This window comes from Balaenoptera ricei, chromosome 12, assembly GCF_028023285.1.
Source record: "Balaenoptera ricei isolate mBalRic1 chromosome 12, mBalRic1.hap2, whole genome shotgun sequence".
NCBI lineage: Eukaryota > Metazoa > Chordata > Mammalia > Artiodactyla > Balaenopteridae > Balaenoptera > Balaenoptera ricei.
In genome coordinates, this window is record NC_082650.1 from 25,877,953 (window position 1) to 25,898,357 (window position 20,405).

General features: G+C 41.9%; 1 protein-coding gene across 1 annotated transcript; it reads right to left on the bottom strand.

Annotated features, from left to right (window-relative positions):
* Window positions 1–3,690: 3,690 nt before the first annotated feature.
* HEBP2 (heme binding protein 2) lies at window positions 3,691–9,051 on the bottom strand. Its single transcript, XM_059941912.1, has 4 exons — window positions 8,894–9,051; window positions 8,189–8,324; window positions 7,273–7,453; window positions 3,691–4,239 (listed from the first exon to the last, which is right to left on the bottom strand). Exons 1-4 carry the CDS (start codon window positions 8,990–8,992, stop codon window positions 4,041–4,043), a joined length of 615 nt encoding a protein of 204 aa, XP_059797895.1. The 5' UTR covers window positions 8,993–9,051; the 3' UTR covers window positions 3,691–4,040.
* Window positions 9,052–20,405: the final 11,354 nt, after the last annotated feature.

The window sequence follows — 20,405 nt, forward strand, 5'->3', positions numbered from 1 at the left end:
CAGCCTCGTGCCACGAGCTGTGTATGTACAGCCTGTCCACAGGGATGGGGAACTCATAACAAGCCAGGCAGTGCATGACCCAGTCCCCAAAATGCTGTCTTACTGCCCACAATCTTGGGGCCACACTGATACCAGCTGTGCCAGTTTGATGCTGAGACAGAGTTGGGAGTACAAAAGATGTATGGTGATGTCATACCCATGAAAGGAAAAAGGAAACACAAGATTGGGCAGGGGAGCTGTCAGACTGCAACACAGATCTGACACTTTCTATGAGCCCGCCAGGGAGCTCTGGAGCAAAGACTGTTTATAGGAAGGGTCCCGAGTCGGACAGAAATGGCTAGGTCTTTGTACCACCAGCTTGCTCAGTCTTTGGCTGAAAGATGCCAGTAAAAAAAGCATGCCATCAGCTCCTCCTGCCTCACTCCACTGTAGGCTAGTAGGCTAGGTACCCCCGTGAAAATAGTGTGTCCTTATCTTGAAATCTGCAGTGGATCCTGAAGAAAGTCACAGCTGGAGACATCGGCTAACCACACCCCTCACAGCTGGGAGCGGTCTTTTCATGAAGGTGGATCTGAGTGGCATGCCCCCCCACCCCCACCCCCACCCCACCGTGCTTGCCGGCCATGACTCCAAATCCCAGAAAAGATATGCCCATTCTTTGGCCACAATCAGAAATAAGTACCAGAAATGACTGATGACAGCTTCGCTTCAGTAACCTCGCCTCTGAACCAGGCTCCTAAATCACGCTCATCAGCAGCGACCCCGCTCTGGTAACCGCACCTCCACAACTAAAGCTCAATCAGTTCCTAAGTGATTCTGAAAGTCCGCTAATCCTTGAACTCTGCACGTCCAGAAACTCTGTACAAGTCAGCGTTTTCTTTGTCCAGAGAGACTGTGTCCTGCAAGCACAGTGCAAGCTGCTCAGCAAGCAGTATGTGCAGCTTTGTTCCGGATACTGAAGGGGGCTTCTGCCTTTGACACGTCACCTCTGCTCAGGAGGCTTCCCCCGCCCCCAGGCTGTCATCTGAGTGGCTCCTTCTCATCATTCAGATCTCACGTGTCTCTTCCTCGGGGACGCCTGGCCTGCCCGCCCACGTGACAGCCACTACACTCCGCCCAGCCACACCCTGTCCCACCGCCCCATTGGTATTTGCACTCTCTCGCTCTCCAGAACGTACACTCCACGAGGACAGGGGCCCTGCCTGTCCTGCTCACTGTTGTATTCTCAGCTGGAAGGTGGACTGAGTAGGAGAGTGGAAGACGTGGTTGGATTTGATGGGTACAGCCACTGATGGGGGCATTTCTGCCTGTCACCATAGCCCAGCGCCTGGAATAGTGTGTAGAGCCTGCGACCCAGGAGGGACTCCATAATGCTTCTTGAAGAATGAATGAAAATAAATGGCATTCCAGTGAAATATGTAGGAGGAAAAGCAAGATTTTTAGAGGGTTAAGTGATGACTAGAAAGGAATGAAGGAATGCACTCAATTTAAAGAATTATTTTCAGGCTTTTAAAAACATGAAAAATTGACCTACACGTAGACTAACGTGGATGGGTCTGTGGGAAGCACGGTGGTGGTGCTGGAGGGGTGCTGCCCACCTTAAAACCCTGTCATGGTCCCTGAGATACCTCCTCACAGCCTAGAGCTCCAAGGAAGCCTCTGGACAACTCTTTCCAGGGAAACTGGATAATCAAGGCAAGGGAGAAATGAGAATTATTGTCCTATGTAAGGGTCTAGGGGGAACTAGGATTTTATTCTGGGGAGCAGGGAAGATCAGGCCAAATCAGAGCCTGTTGGTAAGTAGAGTGATTGGAGCATGCTGGGAGGGAGAGCCTGAAGATGGGAGAAGGCCTAATTGATGGAGTGTGAATTAGACCAACAGGAAAGGTGGATGGTTTAGTCTCGGAAAGGAATCTAGACATGAATTTCCTATTGATAAGAGAAGAAAAATCTCAATAGAAATGTTGAGGGATATTTTGTAGTCAGTGCCAGCCACATAATTAAAATACCTGATTCATTGCTGTGAGAAATACTCTCTGGTCTGGATTAATTGAGGGCTGAAAAATGTTTTAGTTTATGATTTATGGACCAGGAGGGGAAAATGGGATACCCTGGACTGAATAGTACAAAATCGCTTTTTTATGGAACATGTTTCAGATTACAACTAAATCTTGGCAATCAGACATATGCTTTTCTCATCTAAAATGGAAGTTACTGCATAAGAGATGTCTATTTTTGTAGGACTATGGAGTAAATATATAAATATTTACCTCATACCAGTAGAGGCGAGTACTGTGGACTTTCATCAGTAGGAGGGCTAGAAGGTGACCCACAGCTGGTTTTGGTAAATGAGCTAAGAAAGAAATTTAATTTCTTTTTGGCAAACACAAAAATGCAAAGAATAAAAAAAGTAATCAATGCAAGCAAATACCTTTGGAAAATAATTGCCTAAGACTTAAAAAATTATATCCATATAATAATTTCAAAACCAGAAACCTAGCTTGTTTTGTATCAAAAATTATAATCTAAAATGTATCTCTGAGGGCATAATCATGTTGATTATGCATGCATGACATGCAGGAAGGACCCCTCAACACAGTCGTAGCCCACTGATGGCCTGAGAAAGCTGCACTCTAGAACACTGACTGCCAGTGGGTGCAGCGGTTAACAGCCTGGACCCAGGAGTCTGACTGCCTGGGATGGAATCGGCCTCTGCCCTTACGGCTCCAGCTGGGGGCAAGTTACCTTACATCTCCGTGCCTCAATGTCCTCATCTGTGAAATGGAGATGACACAAGGTGGCACACAGGGTTGTTCTGAGGGTCGACTGTGGGAATTCAGGTGAAATGCTTAGAAAGCTACACCTAGAAGGCAATCCATAAATGTTAGCTATGGAAACCACTAACTGTAGGTACGTTGGTCTAGTGTACCCAGGTTAGGGAGATTAATTTTAAGAGATACCGTATAATGCTGGGGCTGCAGGGACCTTGAGCATCATCCGGCCCCACCCTTTCATCCACTGGATACCCAAATCTGCCACATAAGTGATCACGTGCCTGCTTGAACACACGCAATGATAGAAACGGGAAGTAATGTCATTCGTGGGCAGCTTTACCTATTGGGAAGTCACTGAGCTCCAAGCTGCTTTTCTCCTTCGTGCCTACAACCATCGTCCACTAGGAGCCCACAGTAAAGCTATGACCTTCCCATGACAGGCTTCTAGATATCTGACTGACACTCTTCTCCAGGACAAGCGCGTTCCAATACAATTAGGTCCAAATTTCAACCTCTTTGATTTTGCAGCAAACCCCTCTTTGAATACTCAATCATTTTTATATACTGATTCAGTATATAAAAATACTGCATAAAATACTGCATAAAATGCTTTAAAAATTCAAGTGAATTTTAAAAGTCTATGTTTGTATACATTTCTTCAGAAAAAACATGCCTCTCTTGAGTATCAAAATAAAGTAGGAAGTCCCTAACTTCATACATTTATTTTCTGTCACGGAATATTAGCAACACTTTTGAGTATTCTGAGAGCTTTTCTTGTGTGGTGGAAGCAGTGGGCAGGTAGGAAAGAGGGCTCAACAGAAAAGGGAACAGTGGCAGCTGCAAAAGACACTTTGATTTTTGGTTCCAACTGAACTTGAGTTCTCTAGGTTTGACGGCCTTGTAGTTCCACACAGGATAAACTTTAACATTTTTATTGATAATATCTGGAGGAGGTAACATCCAACTGACACAAATCCAAGTAGAAATAAGGCAACATGATTGTGATACAGTGAAGAAGGGGGAAGTAACATGACGTTTCCCTGGAGCCTCATAGAAATAAAGATCGATTTACATGTTTATAGAATACTGTCCCCTGTTAATCTGTGTATCTAAAGCTTCAAGCATTAAAAAGGCACAGTGGAAATAAGCTCAATTCATAGTAGTACTCTCAGGTAGAGATACTAGACACATTTTGCTTATGGGTAATGTTGACGTCTATGTTAAACAGAAGTTTTGCCCCTGGCAATGGACCTTCCTCTCATTTTGTCATTCACTTTCTTTGGAGGGTTCTTTTTTCTGAATCAACCACACTTCATTTCTTCTATCAAGCAATTTGAAAGGACTGTTGTAGCCTGCGGTGTAGTAAACCTTTTCATCGAAAACTTTTCCCTCTTCCCTCAAAATGCTTGCTAATGTCAAGAGTTGTTCTTGATTCTTTTGGGCACTAGAGAATCCATCGAAAGACCTACAAAGGAGAAAGTAAATGACCATAAATGATTTTAATACTGATGTGAATGTCAGTCTAAGAAGAAAAGTGGGAGCTGATACAAGGAAACCTGGATGGAGCGCGGTTTCAAAGCTCCTCCCTCTTGGCAGCTGAACTGACTGTTCCCTTCCTCTGGTTCCCAGGCTCAGTGTGACCTCACACGCACTGAGGGGACCCAGGAGGAGGCAATACGTCCCAGCTGTTGGGCAGATTTGGAAGTTATGCCATCTTGTGCTCTAACTCTGTGCTTCTCAAGCTCTAATGTGCATGCAAGTCACCTGGGAAAACACAGGTTCAGGAGGTCTGGGCTGGGGCCCAAGAGCCTGCATTTCCAACAGTCTCCTGTACTGTTGATTCTCCTGGTCAGAGAGCCACAATGAATCCCCCTTAGCAGCCTCCCTTTAGTCTTTCCATTTTCTATCGAACATTTCCCCTTTCTTTCTCTCCTTAGAAAAAGGGCAGGCACTGCATTACAGCTGAACGTAAGTTTTGATCCTCTATGGAAGAGATGGACATTTTGGCAGCTCTATACAGTCTGAGAAAAGCTTTAACAGAGACAAAATCAAAGTGCTTGGGAACACTGAGGATATGATTACATCGGGGCAAGGTGTGTCTCTGAGTTAGGTCTGGAATGGAGGATAGTTTTGCTGGGCAGAGAAAGGGGAAGGATAAGAAAAGAACAAAAGTCCAGAAATACAAAGCAATTTCATAGTGAGGCATAAAATGAGGTCAGAAAGGTGAGTCAGAGCTGGAAGGAGGAACCTTGTACATCATCCTAAGGCCTTTTGAGATTATTCTAAAGGATGTTGGAAAAGCAGAAAAGTAACTTGATTAGATCTGGGTAAGAATATAGGCAGAGAGATGGAAACTAGATTGGAGAGAAGGGGCCAGTTAGGAAGTTGCTAAGAGGATGGGGATGAAAAGACAGTCAAAAGATTTGCATAAAAAGTGGGAAAATAGAAGTTTAAGTGTAGATTTTAAAGTATATAAACAAAAATACCCTGAGATTAAATCATGACAGCACACCGACCTAGCTGAGTTGCTGACATGTAAACGTGATGAATTTGAAGGCTGAGAATAGGAAAAACAGACACAAAAACATTCCTAATATGCCTTCTTTAGCATAAGGTTTATTATCAATGTGCCAGTGGAAAAGATCATTCCTACCATTCTTCAGATAAGATGTAAGGTCTCGAGGGTACAAACCAGGCCTGTTCTGTTCAACAATGTCTACCAGGCACCTAGTCATCCCTGGCATGCAGCACCTTTTAAATCCCAGTTGAGTAAGTAGAGGAATCTGTGTATGCACATGTATATAAAATAAAACGTTGAAGATAAATTGATAAAACTGTTCTATTTCCATCATGTTGACTGATGATGATAATTCTGAACCATGTGTTAGGAAACATTTCGGCTCCTAAATTTATTATTTATTTCCTTAAGGAATGTTCTGCCTAAAGGGAATCTGTTTCAGATTCCACTTCTTCCTTGAAATCAAATCTTGAGCCTCTTACTTAGAAATCATCTTCTGTCCTCTGAATACATGTTGTTCTACAATGATCTATCCATGGCTTTATTCAGGACACAGACATATACTGAGCCTCCCCCCACACACCTGCCTCACCAGGAGCTGAAGGATACGGGCAGAGTTAACATGTTGCTATATTCTTGAGGAAGTTACAGTCTATCAGTAGGTCATTAGAATTTAGAATCATAGCACCGAGTGGCTGGCTGACTGGAGAAACTGAGGAAGGCATCACAGACAAGGTACCAATTGATCTAAGTCCTGAAGGATGAAAGTAGGCTCTCCAGCAAGAGAAGAAAGAGGGAGCCGGAGCTGGTAGTAATATCATGCTCATGTTCTAAGTATTTTAGGTAAATTAACTCATCTGATCTTCATGGCAACCCTGTGAGATGGTAGGTAGGTACTGTGATTAGACACATTTTACAGACGAGATTTTTGGCAAGGAAAGTCTCAGTAACTTGCCTAAGGTCAAAGGTACAGAGATGTGGAGGAACTCAGCCTACTCAGTGAAGGGCGGGAGGTGGGGGGAGTTGTCAGGGAGACAGGTTGGGCCGCGTGTTGCAGGTGATGCATACCCTGAACGGTCTGAATGTCACGTGGAAGCAAGAGGAAGCCAACAGATTTTTAAACACAGTAACAAGTTGGGGTTTTGTTGCTGTCGTGAGAACGATCGGGGCTCCAGGGTGGAGGGCCAGGGAGAGGTGACTGGTGGGCAGAGAGAACAGCTGGGAGGCTCCTGAAGTGGAACCTGAGGCTGAAAAACGGCAGAGTATCTGGTGAGTGTCAGGCATGTGCCGAGCACTGGGGTAGCAAAGAGGACTTAGCTGCGGTCCCTGTAAGGTGAGGGCCCGAGCAAGGAACAGTGGGGAGGAAGGGAACGGAATCACGACCCTTTCTGAGGCGAATGGGCCAGATTCAGGGGCTGGTTATCAGGGCAGAGTGTGCTGCCGATGGCTACGACGGTCCTTGCTGGGGACGCTGGCAGGCTGATTAGTCGCTTTACTGAGACAGGCATTGTAGGTCAGAGTAAGGAACCAGTAAACCAACCAACAGAGGCAGTCACTGCGGGAAGCAGCTGCCATCCTTTGGGCTGGGGGAACCAAGGGAAGAGTTTGAGGCTATCAGAAACTACGAGTTGAGAGGAGGGGTACCATGCATTGTTTTGAGGTATTTTTCTCCAAATTTAACTAGAGGGCGGGTAAGGACAGTCTTTTGCTTTTGTGGGGGAAGGTCCGGTGTATAATTTGTATTGCATCTTATCTGCGGAAGGTGTGCATCAGCCTTCTCATTAAATGTATTAGTTATTTCTTCTAAAGGACCCTTAGTAACGTATGAAGCTAAGTCACTAGGAAAACACCACAAAATGCATTAGACCTGTTTTTATGGAAGGGGGAAAAGCATAGGAGCTAAGCTGCACAGGAGCTAAACTATGAGTGCCCGCAAGTAAAACCAACAGTCAGAAAGGCTATAAATTATCTACCACTTACCGTACAAACACCGTCATTTCAGCTCTGTCTTCAATGAAGACATCTGACTCTGAAGGCCTGGGGGGATCAGATTGCCTTTCAGAGGGGATATACAGGGAAATGGTAATGGTAGACTCGCTAAAAGGACCTGAACCGGGCTCCACGTAGCTTGTCACTGGAGCTGTCATCTTTATTTTCATCTCTGTGCCACAAAAAAATATATATTTAAATGCAAAGGAGACCGTGAAAGCAGATTTAGTGTATTTATGACCACATTTAAAAACTTATTTTTTGACTTGAGTTTCTTGATTTACTTGACATAAATATTTAACCTTTAAGATAATTTTCATCTTAAAAAAAAATAAGGGCAAAATGACAATTATCCACTGCCCACATTAAACACTCTGTATTATTAATATTTTTCATTAATAAATTCCATAGTTTTAGGGACAGAAGGGGAAATGAGAGATCACATAGTCCAGTTCATTCTTTACTTTTACAATTCAGAAACAGAGGTCCCATTGGCTAAGTGACCTGCTAAAACATAAATAGCATCAGAGCCAAACCAGAAGATATATCTTGACACCCTGGATCTTGTGTTCTTTGACCCTTCCTGCCTCCTAATGTCTCTTACCCGACCAGTCACCAAATTACCTCAAAGCATTAGCCATGAAAAGGTCTTAATGCTAGTTACACAGAGGCCCAGTTCATCCAGCAGAATCACAAACAAGGAGAACAGAGGCTAACAAGCACTGCCCAGTACTACACTCCTCTAGACGCCTCGGGTCCTGAGAAGAGTCCTCTTCAACCATTAAGTCTTTGATGATCTGGTTATTTTTCTATTCTAAAAGCTATTTATTTAATCAGCGAAAACTCAATAAGCCAGGGCACTCAACCACAATACAGTGTGTATAATGACAAGGAAAAGCGCCTTCACCTTTCTCGTTTCTGCCTTGAATGTAGCTGTTCAGCCTTGTGAAGCCGGTCTGCATGGCCGAATCCCAGTCCGTAGACTCAACCGAAGTGCTGACCCACTTCGCGGGTCCGTAGTGTCGGATCTCATAACTTCCGGGCTAAGATGGAACAGGGGGAACTTCGGGAAGCAATTCTAAGAAGGCAGAGCGTGAGATGCAACAGTACAGGTACCTTGATCTCGGGTCCACCTGGGACGGCCAGCCCAGGGGCTGCGCTCCCCTGGGGTCCGGCCGGAGGTTCTGGCTTCCCAGCACCGGGCAGGGCTCCTCCCCCGCGGCTCCCATCTTTGGATTAGAGACGCCGGCGGCCTCTGCCCCACAAACAGGGGTAGGGAGAGTCGGCTCAATTAGGGTTAAAAGCAAGCAACTGTTCCGGCCCCGCCCGGAGGGTCCCATCTCAGGTTTTGGGACGCGGTCGATTTTTTTTTTTTTTTTAACCGCAAAGAAAAGAAATTGAGATGTGGCCAGTACCTGGGGGTAACTACGGCTTACCGACCGCATCTTCCCGTTTGTGCAGGAATGGAGCTAGGGACTCTGACCATTTTAAAAAATGTGCTTTTAAGTTAAACCTATGGGACCCTCCGGCCGCATTGAAGATCACCTCGAGGACAGCCCCACGCTCCCCACCCCCCCGGCCCTCACCCTTCGCGCCCGCGGGTGGAGCCTACCTGGGGGCCCGCGTCCTCCGGGGCTTCCCAGCACGGCGTCTCCGCGAGGGCCTCCGAGCCCTCGGCTGCCCCGGGATCGGGCTCCAGCACCTCGGCCATGGGCAGCGCCGACGCTCCGAGAAAGAAGCCGGCGAGCTGCGCCGGAAGGGGGCCACTCGGGACCGCCCCGCCTGCGTGTCCCCGAGTCCCCGCCCCGTAGACGCCCGGCCCCCTCTACACACTGCAGGAGCCCCGAGTCCGCAGGACTCTGCGAGGCCGAGGCCGGGAGGGGGCGCTGCGACCGCGATCCCAACCCAGGGCAGCTCTGGCCGGCCGCTCCCCTGCGGGTCCCCCAGGAGACCCGATGGCAAGGTCAGCTTGGCCAGGCTTTCTCTGGGGGGGGGGGGGGGGGCGGTTTCCTCCCACCTCCACCCTTTTTTTTTAAATTTTAAATCTTTATTGGAGTATAATTGCTTTACGGTGTTGTGTTAGTTTCTGCTGTATAACAAAGTGAATCAGCTATATGCATAGGTATATCTCCATATCCCCTCCCTCTTGTGTCTTCCTCCCACCCTCCCTATCCCACACCTCTAGGTGGTCACAAAGCACCCAGCTGTTCTCCCTGTGCCATGCAGCTGCTTCCCACTAGCTATCTATTTTACATTTGGTAGTATGTATATGTCCATGCTACTCTCTCACTTCGTCCCAGCTTAACCTTCCCCCTGCCTGTGTCCTCATGTGCATTCTCTACATCTGTGTCTTTGTTCCTGTCCTGCCCCTAGGTTCATCAGAACCATTTTTTTTTTTTTAGATTCCATATATATGAGTTAGCATATGGTATTTGTTTTTGTCTTTCTGACTTACTTCACTCTGTATGACAGACTCTAGGTCCATCCACCTCATCACAAATAACTCAATTTCGTTTCTTTTTATGGCTGAGTAATATTCCATTGTATATATTTGCCACATCTTCTTTATCCATTCATCTGTTGATGGACACTTAGGTTGCTTCCATGTCCTGGCTATTGTAAATGGTGCTGCAATGAACACTGTGGTACATGTCTCTTTTTGAATTATGGTTTTCTCAGGGTACATACCCAGTAGTGGGATTGCTGGGTCATATGGTAGTTCTATTTTTAGTTTTTTAAGGAACCTCCATACTGTTCTCCACAGTGGCTGTACCAATTTACATTCCCACCTATAGTGCAAGAGGGTTCCCTTTTCTCCACACTCTCTCCAGCATTTATTGTTTGTAGATTTTTTGATGATGGCCATTCTGACCAGTGTGAGGTGATACCTCATTGTAGTTTTGATTTGCATTTCTCTAATGATTAGTGATGTTGAGCATCCTTTCATGTGTTTGTTGGCAATCTGGATATATTCTTTGGAGGAATGTCTGTTTAGGTCTTCTGCCCATTTTTGGATTGGGCTTTTTGTTTTTTTGGTATTGAGCTGCATGAGCTGCTTGTATATTTTGGAGATTAATCCTTTGTCAGTTGCTTCATTTGCAAATATTTTCTCCCATTCTGAGAGTTGTCATTTCATCTTTTTTATGGTTTCCTTTGCTGTGCCAAAGCTTTTAAGTTTCATTAGGTCCCATTTGTTTATTTTTGTTTTTATTTCCATTACTCTAGGAGGTGGGTCAAAAAAGATCTTGCTATGATTTATGTCACAGAGTGTTCTGCCTATGTTTTCCTCTAAGAGTTTTATAGTGTCTGGCCTTACATTTAGGCCTTTAATCCATTTTGAGTTTATTTTTGTGTATGGTGTTAGGAAGGGTTCTAATTTCATTCTTTTACATGTAGGTGTCCAGTTTTCCCAGCACCACTTATTGAAGAGGCTGTCTTTTCTCCATTGTATACTCTTGCCTCCTTTATCAAAGATAAGGTGACCGTATGTGCGTGGGTTTATCTCTGGGCTTTCTATCCTGTTCCATTGATCTATATTTCTGTTTTTGTACCAGTACCATACTGTCTTGATTACTGCAGCTTTGTAGTATAGTCTGAAGTCTGGGAGCCTGATTCCTCCAGCTCCATTTTTCTTTCTCAAGATTGTTTTGGCTATTCGGGGTCTTTTGTGTTTCCATACAAATTGTAAAATTTTTGTTCTACTTCTGTGAAAAATGTCATTGGTAGTTTGATGGGGATTGCACTGAATCTGTAGATTGATTTGGGTAGTATAGTCATTTTCACAATGTTGATTCTTCCAATCCAAGAACATGGTATATCTCTCCATCTGTTTGAATCGTCTTTAATTCCTTTCATCAGTGTCTTATAGTTTTCTGCATACAGGTCTTTTGTCTCCTTAAGTAGGTTTATTCCTAGGTATTTTATTCTTTTTGTTGCAATGGTAAATGGGAGTGTTTCCATAATTTCTCTTTCAGAATTTTCATCATTAGTATATAGGAATGCAAGAGATTTCTGTGCATTAATTTTGTATCCTGCTACTCTACTAGATTCATTGATTAGCTCTAGTAGTTTTCTGGTAGCATCTTTAGGATTCTCTATGTAATGTCATCTGCACACAGTGACAGTTTTACTTCTTCTTTTCCAATTTGTGTTCCTTTTATTTCTTTTTCTTCTCTGATTGCTGTGGCTAGGACTTCCAAAACTATGTTGAATAATAGTGGTGACAGTGGGCAACCTTGTCTTGTTCCTGATCTTCGAGCAAATGGTTTCAGTTTTTCACCACTGAGAACGATGTTGGCTGTGTGTTTGTCATATATGGCCTTTATTATGTTGAGGTAGGTTCCCTCTATTCCTACTTTCTGGAGAGTTTTTATCATAAGTGGGTGTTGAATTTTGTCAAAAGCTTTTTCTGCATCTATTGAGATTATCATATGGTTTTTAGCCTTCAATTTGTTAATATGGTGTATCACATTGATTTGTGTATATTGAAGAATCCTTGCATTCGTGGGATAAAACCCACTTGATTGTGGTGTATGATCCTTTTAATGTGCTGTTGGATTCTGTTTGCTAGTATTTTGTTGAGGATTTTTACATCTATGTTCATCAGAGATATTGGCCTGTAGTGTTCTTTTTTTGTGACATCTTTGTCTGGTTTTGGTATCAGGGTGATGGTGGCCTTGTAGAATGAGTTTGGGAGTGTTCCTGTCTCTGCTATATTTTGGAAGAGTTTGAGAAGGATAGGTGTTAACTCTTCTATAAATGTTTGATAGAATTCGTCTGTGAAGCCATCTGGTCCTGGGCTTTTGTTTGTTGGAAGATTTTTAATCACACTTTCAATTTCAGTGCTTGTGATTGGTCTGTTTATATTTTCTATTTCTTCCTGGTTCAGTCTTGAAAAGTTGTGCTTTTCTAAGAATTTGTCCATTTCTTCCAGGTTGTCCATTTTATTGGCATATAGTTGCTTGTAGTAATCTCTCATGATCCTTTTATTTCTGCAGTGTCACTTGTTACTTCTCCTTTTTCATTTATAATTCGGTTGATTTGAGTCTTCTCCCTTTTTTTCTTGATGAGTTTGGATAATGGTTTATCAATTTTGTTTATCTTCTCAAAGAACCAGCTTTTAGTTTTATTGATCTTTGCTATTGTTTCTTTCATTTCTTTTTCATTTATTTCTGATATGATCTTATGATTTCTTTCCTTCTGCTAACTTTGGGGTTTTTTTTCTTCTTTCTCTGATTGCTTTAGGTGTAAGGTTAGGTTGTTTATGTGAGATTTTTCTTGTTTCTTGAGGTAGGATTGTATTGCTATAAATTTCCCTCTTAGAACTGCTTTTGCTGCATCCCATAGGTTTTGGGTCATCGTGTTTTCATTGTCATTTGTTTCTAGGTATTTTTTTGATTTCCTCTGATTTCTTCAGTGATCTCTTGGTTGTTTAGTATCATATTGTTCAGTCTCCATGTGTTTGTATATTTTACAGTTTTTTTTCCTGTAATTGATATCTAATCTCATAGCATTGTGGTCAGAAGAGATACTTGATACTATTTCAATTTTCTTAAATTTACCAAGGCTTGATTTGTGACCCAAGATATGATCTATCCTGGAGAATGTTCCATGAGCACTTGAGAAGAAAGTGTATTCTGTTGTTTTTGGATGGAATGTCCTATAAATATCAATTAAGTCCATCTTGTTTAATGTGTCATTTAAAGGTTGTGTTTCCTTATTTATTTTCATTTTGGATGATCTGTCCATTGGTGAAAGTGGGGTGTTAAAGTCCCCTACTATGATTGTGTTACTTTTGATTTCCCCTTTTATGGTTGCTAGCATTTGCCTTACGTATTGAGGTGCTCCTATGTTGGGTGCATAAATATTTACAATTGTTATGTCTTCTTCTTGGATTGATCCCTTGATCATTATGTAGTGTCCTTCTTTGTCTCTTGTAATAGTCTTTATTTTAAAGTCTATTTTGTCTGATATGAGAATTACTACTCCAGCTTTCTTTTGATTTCCATTTGCATGGAATATCTTTTTCCATCCCCTCACTTTCAGTCTGTATGTGTCCCTAGGTCTGAAGTGGGTCTCTTGTAGACAGCATATGTACAGGTCTTGTTTTTGTATCCATTCAGCCAGTCTGTGTCTTTTGGTTGGAGCATTTAATCCATTTACATTTAAGGTAATTATCGATATGTATGTTCTTATTACTACTTTCTTAACTGTTTTGGGTTTGTTATTGTAGATCTTTTCCTTCTCTTGTTTCCTGCCTAGAGAAGTTCCTTTAGCATTTGTTGTAAAGCTGGTTTGGTGCTGCTGAATTCTCTTAACTTTTACTTATCTGTAAAGGTTTAATTTCTCTGTTGAATCTGAATGAGATCCTTGCTGGGTAGAGTAATCTTGGTTGTAGGTTTTTCCCTTTCATCACTTTAAATATGTCCTGCCACTCCTTTCTGGCTTGCAGAGTTTCTGCTGAAAAATCAGCTGTTAACTGTTTTGGGTTCCCTTGTATGTTATTTGTTGCTTTTCCCTTACTGCTTTCCATATTTTTTCTTTGTATTTAATTTTTGATAGTTTGATTAATATGTGTCTCGGTGTGTTTCTCTTTGGTTTTATCCTGTATGGTACTCTCTGTGCTTCCTGGACTTGATTGACTATTTCCTTTCCCATGTTAGGGAAGTTTTCGACTATAATGTCTTCAAATATTTTCTCAGACCCTTTCTTTTTCTCTTCTTCATCTGGGACCCCTATAATTCGAATGTTGGTGCATTTAATATTGTCCCTGAGGTCTCTGAGACTGTCCTCAATTCTTTTCATTCTTTTTTCTTTATACTGCTCCCTGGCAGTTATTTCCATCATTTTATCTTCCATCTCACTTATCTGTTCTTCTGCCTCAGTTATTCTGTTATTGATTCCTTCTAGAGTATTTTTAATTTCAGTAATTGTGTTGTTTATCACTGTTTTTTGCTCTTTAGTTCCTCTAGATCCTTGTTAAATGTTTCTTGTATTTTCTCCATTCTGTTTCCGAGATTCTGGATCATCTTTACTATAATTACTCTGAATTCTTTTTCAGAGGTTGCCTATTTCATCTTCATTTATTTGGTCTTGTAGGTTTTTACCTTGCTCCTTCGTCTGTAACAAATTTTTTTGTCATTTCATTTTTTTGTTGTTGTTGTTGGGTACTGCTGTATTCTTGTCTTACTGGTTGTTTGGCCTGAGATGTCCAGCCCTGGAGTTTGTAAGCAGCTGGATAGAGCTGGGTCTTGGTGCTGAGATGAGGACCTTTGGGAGGCCTCACTCCAATTGATATTCCCTGGGGTCTGAGGTTCTCTGTTAGTCCAGTGGTTTGGACTTGGAGCTCCCACCACAGGAGCTCGGGCCCGACCTCTGGCCTGGGAACCAAGATCCCGAAGCTTCGTGGCACGGTAAAAAAAAAAAAAAAAAAAAGGAAGAAAGAATGAAAAAAAGGAGCAGTACAATATCAAAGCATAAAAAACAAAATAAAATTAGAAAGGTAAAAAATATGTATTAGGAAAAATAAAACTATAATTGAAACAACTGCAACAAGGTAAAATAAAACCACAACAGAAAAAAGAAAAAAAAAAAGGGGTGGGGGGAATAAGTCAAAAGGAGAGATCACTAACAAAGTATAAAGAATAAAATAATGTTAGTAAAATAAAAGATTTATTAGGAAAAATAAAAATATAAAAGAATCAACAACAGTGAATCAACAAGGTAAAACAGAACCCCAATCTAAAAGAGAAAAAAAAAAAAAGCCTTGGCTATGGGGGCGGAGTGTAGGCGTGGGGTGGAACGTAAGCAGGGGTGGGGTTTTGGGTGGGGCGGACCTAGGTGGGTGGGGGGTGATGTTTGAGCGTGGGCCCACCTTTGTTTTTTAATTAACAGGTACACAGAGGCATCCACTCTGGGAGCCGGAGGCAGAGGACCGAGCAGGGGGCCAGTGGGGTTTCTGGTGTAACCGGTCTGGGAACCTCTCCCACGGCCCCACCCACGGGGAACTGGTTCTGCTGACATCTACTCCTGGGAAGGGAAGTGAGCGAGGTCCGCCCTCTGGGTGCGCCTTCAGTGAAAGGTGGGAGTGGGGGCGGGGAGGGGGAATGCTCCTACCGACTCTGACCTTGGCCGCTCCAGTCCACACCCCGGTGGGCCGAATGCTAGCACGCTGGTTGGATCTGGGGACCCAGCCTGGGGCAAGCTGGCAGCCTCACTCATACCTAGACGGCAGCTTAGGGCCCAAACAGCCGTCAGGGACCCTAGGGGGAGGCAGTGGGTGGGACCACAGTCCCACATGGAGAAAATCTTCAACTGTACTGGTTTTTTTGTCCTCTTCCACCCAAATGACCCCCATGCCCCTGAGTCATCCCACCAGACCTAACAGGCTGGGAAGGTGAGATGGGAGAGAGAGAAGGGACAGTGGCCAGACCCTAGTGATTTTGAAAGGTTTTGGTTAGATTTATTCTGTATTTTTTTCTAAGAGAATTATTGAGATAAAATTCACTTACCATATAATTCACCCACTTAAGGCATACCATTCAGTGGTTTTTAGTGTATATTCACAGTTGTGTAACCATCAACCACAATGAATTTTAGAACATTGTCGTCATCTTCAACCCCCCAAAAGAAACCCCATTGAAACCCCTTTAGCCATCATTCTTCAATCCTCCACCACCCAGTCCTAGGCAACTGCTAATCTGCTCCTTATTTCTATTCTGGACATTTCCTATAAATGGGATCATACAGTATCTCAATACATTGGGCTGCTATAACAAAACACCGCAGACTGGGTAGCTTATAAACAACAGAAATGTGCTTCTTACACTTCTGGAGGCTGGAAGTCCAAGATCAGCGTGCCAGCAAGGTCAGATGAGGGCCCTCTTCCTGGTGGGACTACTTACGGTCTCCTCACATGGTGGAAGAGGCAAGGAGCTTTCCCTGGTCTCTTATAAGGGCGCTAATGCCATTTGTGAATGGTCTGCCCTCATGACTTAATCACCTCCCAAAGGCCCCATCTCAATGCCATCACATTGGGCATCAGGATTTCAACATATGAATCTTGGAGGACACAAACATAGCATATAGAACGTGGTCTTTTATGACTAGCTACTTTTGCTTAGCAAAATGTTTTCAAGGTTCATCCATGTTGTGGCATGTATCAGTACTTCATACCTTTTAATGGCTGAAAAACATTCAGTTGGATAAACATTTTGTTATTCATTCATCAGCTGATAAACATTTGAATTGTTTCAAACTTTTGACTATTATGAGTAGCAGTACTGTTATACACACTTGTATACAGGTTTCTATATGGGTATATGTTTTCTTTCTCTTGGGTAAATACCTAGGAATGGAATTGCTAGGTTAAATGCTAACTCTATATTTAACTTCTTGAGGAACTGCCAAACTGGGTTTTAAAGGGGCTGCACCATGGGAATTCCCTGGCAGTCCAGTGGTTAGGACTCCACTCTTCCACTGCCGGGGCCCAGGTTGGGGAACTAAGATCCCACAAGCCACATGGTGCAGCCAGAAAATAAAATTTTAAAAATAAAAAATAATTAAAAATAAATAAATAAAGTGGCCGCACCATTTTAGATTTTCACCAATGGGGTATGGGCAGTTTCTCCACATCCTTACCAACACTTCTTATTATCTGGCTTTATTATTATAGCCATCTTAGTGGGTGTGCCTAGTGCTTTACATTTTTTTGTTTTGATATATAATTCACATAACATAAAAGTCACCATTTTAAAGTATACAATTCATTGTTTTTCAATATATTCACTATGTTATACAGGCATCATCACTAATTCCAGAGCATTCTGTCACTCCAGGAAGAAGCCCTGTACAATTTAGCAGTCACTCCCAACCTCCTGGCCTCTGGCAATCACTAATCTACTTTCTGTCTCTATGGATTTGCCAATTCTGGACATTTCATATAAATGAAATTATATATAATATGTGATCTTTGGTGACTGGCTTCTTTCACTTAGTGTAATGTTTTCAAGGGCCATCCATGTTGTAGCATGTATCAGTACTTCATTCCTTTTTATTGCTGAATAATATCCTGTTGTATGGGCCTCCTGCTTTTAAAGCTATTGATGTCTTTACCTTTCCTTCCCCTTCCTGGCCCAAACAGGTATGCAGTGGCCTGCGGATACCTGACACTTTCCAGTGTTATAGCAAATCTATTATTATGCTGAGCTAAATTTGAATTATTTAGTGAAGGCTTAATAATGAATTTTGACTTATTTTTTTAAATAGCCTTATTATTTTAACTTATGTAACAGATGTGATCCATTGTGTAGGTAACTTTGCAAAGCTAAGAACACAATTTTACTTTACAGAAAGGTTTTTTTTTTTAAGAGGAAAAGGAAGTAATTTACACTGCTGCTTAAGAAATCTGTTTTTCTTTTTCATCTGCACCATACCTTTTACAGTTATTGATGCTTTTTGAAGGCAAGAGCATTTTATTTGTAGAAAAACAGGCTAAATTTGGAGACATTCATTTTATAGGGTGTGGAATATACAATTAATGGAGATAACAGCAGGTGACTAAGCTGAATTATCTATATTTACAAGGTGATAATTAGTCATATAAAAGAAGGAAGGAAAGAAAAGGATTTATTTTAAACTAATATAATTTCAGTTAGAATAAACAATGAAATTCAGAAGGCTCAAGTTTTATACTCATGTGTCAAATTATCTAGCTAGTTTTCTTGTTGATTAATTAAGGTAAAATTTTTCTTTCTATCAGCTCATATTAATTGATGTTTATGTGACATTATGAAGATATTTTAAGATTTACAGCACATGTGGCACCTTTATATCACCAGGGGCCTCCAAGTTCATGCCAGCAGGGAGCAAGCACGGGAGAATCCTGCAGCAGGAATTCCAGCTGGTTCTTATTATTCACGGCAGGTATATATGTTCTATAAGGTCACCATGGACATTGAACTAGTCAATACTGAACCAGAGCTTCTAGGAGAAATACAGACTTAGGTTCCTGTGAGCCTCTGGTTACAACATTTTCATCAACAGATCAATATATAACCTCGTTTTATGTGTGTTATTGTATGAAGATAACTCATTTAATATATACTGTTAATTCATTAACATTGAACTCACAAAAAACAACACTGTAACTTACACCTTAATGAAGTGTGTATAACATATATCTTCTCTGAAAGGCACATCCCAGCCTTCTTGTACTTAGGAGCACTAGATGGCACTTCAGCACTGCTTGGGGGGCATTTAAAATAGCAAAATCACCAGCAAGAAGCACAAAAATGTGAAAAATGTGGCACTAAATACACTGTGAAAAGGACACTTGTTTACTATATAAGACCTCAAAGTAGAAGGCAGAGCTTAGCCTTGCTCGACCTCAGCTGGGAATGTGCAGCCAGTGGCTCAGCTTTTTCACCACTCTACGCTCGTACATATCCACCTGCGATCCAGAAAGTGCTGTATTGATCTGGGGGTTACAAATATATATCAGCAAGTAGGTGAATTTGTAAATATGGAATCTGTGATTAATGAGAGTTGACTGTAAATGCTTCCTGCACTAAGTTATATTAGTCACTTCCATTCATATTTCATTGATCAAAGCAAGTCATCAGGCCTTAACTGACTTCAAGAGGGTGTGAAAGCGCAATCACACCGTGTCGTCAAAGAAGATTTCAAATATTTGAGAGAAGTACTAATGCCAATTGCTGATGATATCGTTTGGTCATTCATTGATTATTCCATACTTGTGGCAGATTTTATTTCCCAAAGATAGTTGCAGCATTATCTCCCATCCAACATGCTGTTCTTATTATGTGACTTTGACGCACCTCCCATTGAGAGATTGAGGTCTCTGCTCCCTTTCCTTGAAACTGGGCAGACTGTGTGACTTCTGAGGCTAGGTCATTAAAGACCTCCACCAAGTGCTAAGGACACCTACTCTTAGAAATACAACAAGCATGCTGAAGGGAAGCCCAAGCACCTCCACAGATAGCTACGTATAGGTTCCTAGCTGATGTCCTGACTGACAGGTGGCGTCAACCACCACACGTGTGAGTGACCAAGGGTTCAGATGGCTCCAACTCCCTGTCCTCCAGACAGCCTCCGTTCTTCCAAGCTGAGGCCTCAGAGGTCATGGAGCAGACACAAGCAGTATCCGCAGAATCTGCGAGAGTAATAAAATGGTTATTTTTTATGCCACTCTGTTTGAGGTGACTTTTTTTCAGGAATAATAACTGGAAGAGTTATTATATGTATCGTCTATGTATAGTGCTGTAGTAGGTGTTGGTGGGTTTTAGAAGTGTATAAAATTTGGTCCTAGTCTCCACATATTTTACATTCAGGTCATTGTTTAAACTGAGGCCATTCTTGTACCCACAAAGTAATTAAATAGTTGGTCTTTTTATAGTTACCACGATCTCAAATATGATAACTGTAAAATGGGTAGCAGCTTGGTATTCTAACAGAAAATGTAATCTTTTCTTTTGCTTGGCTTCTCCTTTAGCTTTGGTGAGAATTTTAATACTCATCCATTATTTAGACACAAAACAACCCACGAAGCTCCATTTACACTAAGCACTTTGCTCAGTGCCTGACACATAATTGCTTGATAAATGTTGAATGAATGCCAGTCCGAATTTATCAGACACAGACTGTGATCGAGTGTCTTTAGAAGCACTTGTGAACCACCTTTCTCATGGGCCACAGAAAATGAAGAGACATTTATTGAATGTGGGGTTGAGGATAAGAAAGCTAAGGTCTAAAGCTGGGAATGTCTTTAAAAATTAAAACATCAATTCTAATCAATATGAGGCTGATATAACTTCTGAGACTGTGGTGAGTGTTTGTAAAAACAGAGAGGGATATCCACACTGACTTTAAAAGGTTCATGCTTTGAAGTAAAAGTAGACAACCAAATACACCACAACTAGGTAGCCAATGTTCTCAAAAAGCTCTTAAAAGAAATTAATATAAATTCATATTTAAATATATTACATACATTTTTTGTTTTAGTTTGGTTTTTATTATTTATTTAATGTTTAGAAACATGGGGATTTTTCCAGGTTCATATTTATTGTACAAATGGAATATCATTTGATGAGTTGACATTAGCTTCT

Bases quoted from the DNA above. Each gene is read 5' to 3' on its own strand.
- HEBP2 (XM_059941912.1), bottom strand. From the start codon at position 8,992: ATGGCCGAGGTGCTGGAGCCCGATCCCGGGGCAGCCGAGGGCTCGGAG. The intron at 8,325-8,893 runs GTAGGCTCCACC...GTTCCATCTTAG, and splicing joins CGGAGGACGCGGGCCCCCAG to CCCGGAAGTTATGAGATCCG. The intron at 4,240-7,272 runs GTAAGTGGTAGA...TCTCCTTTGTAG, and splicing joins GAAATGACGGTGTTTGTACG to GTCTTTCGATGGATTCTCTA.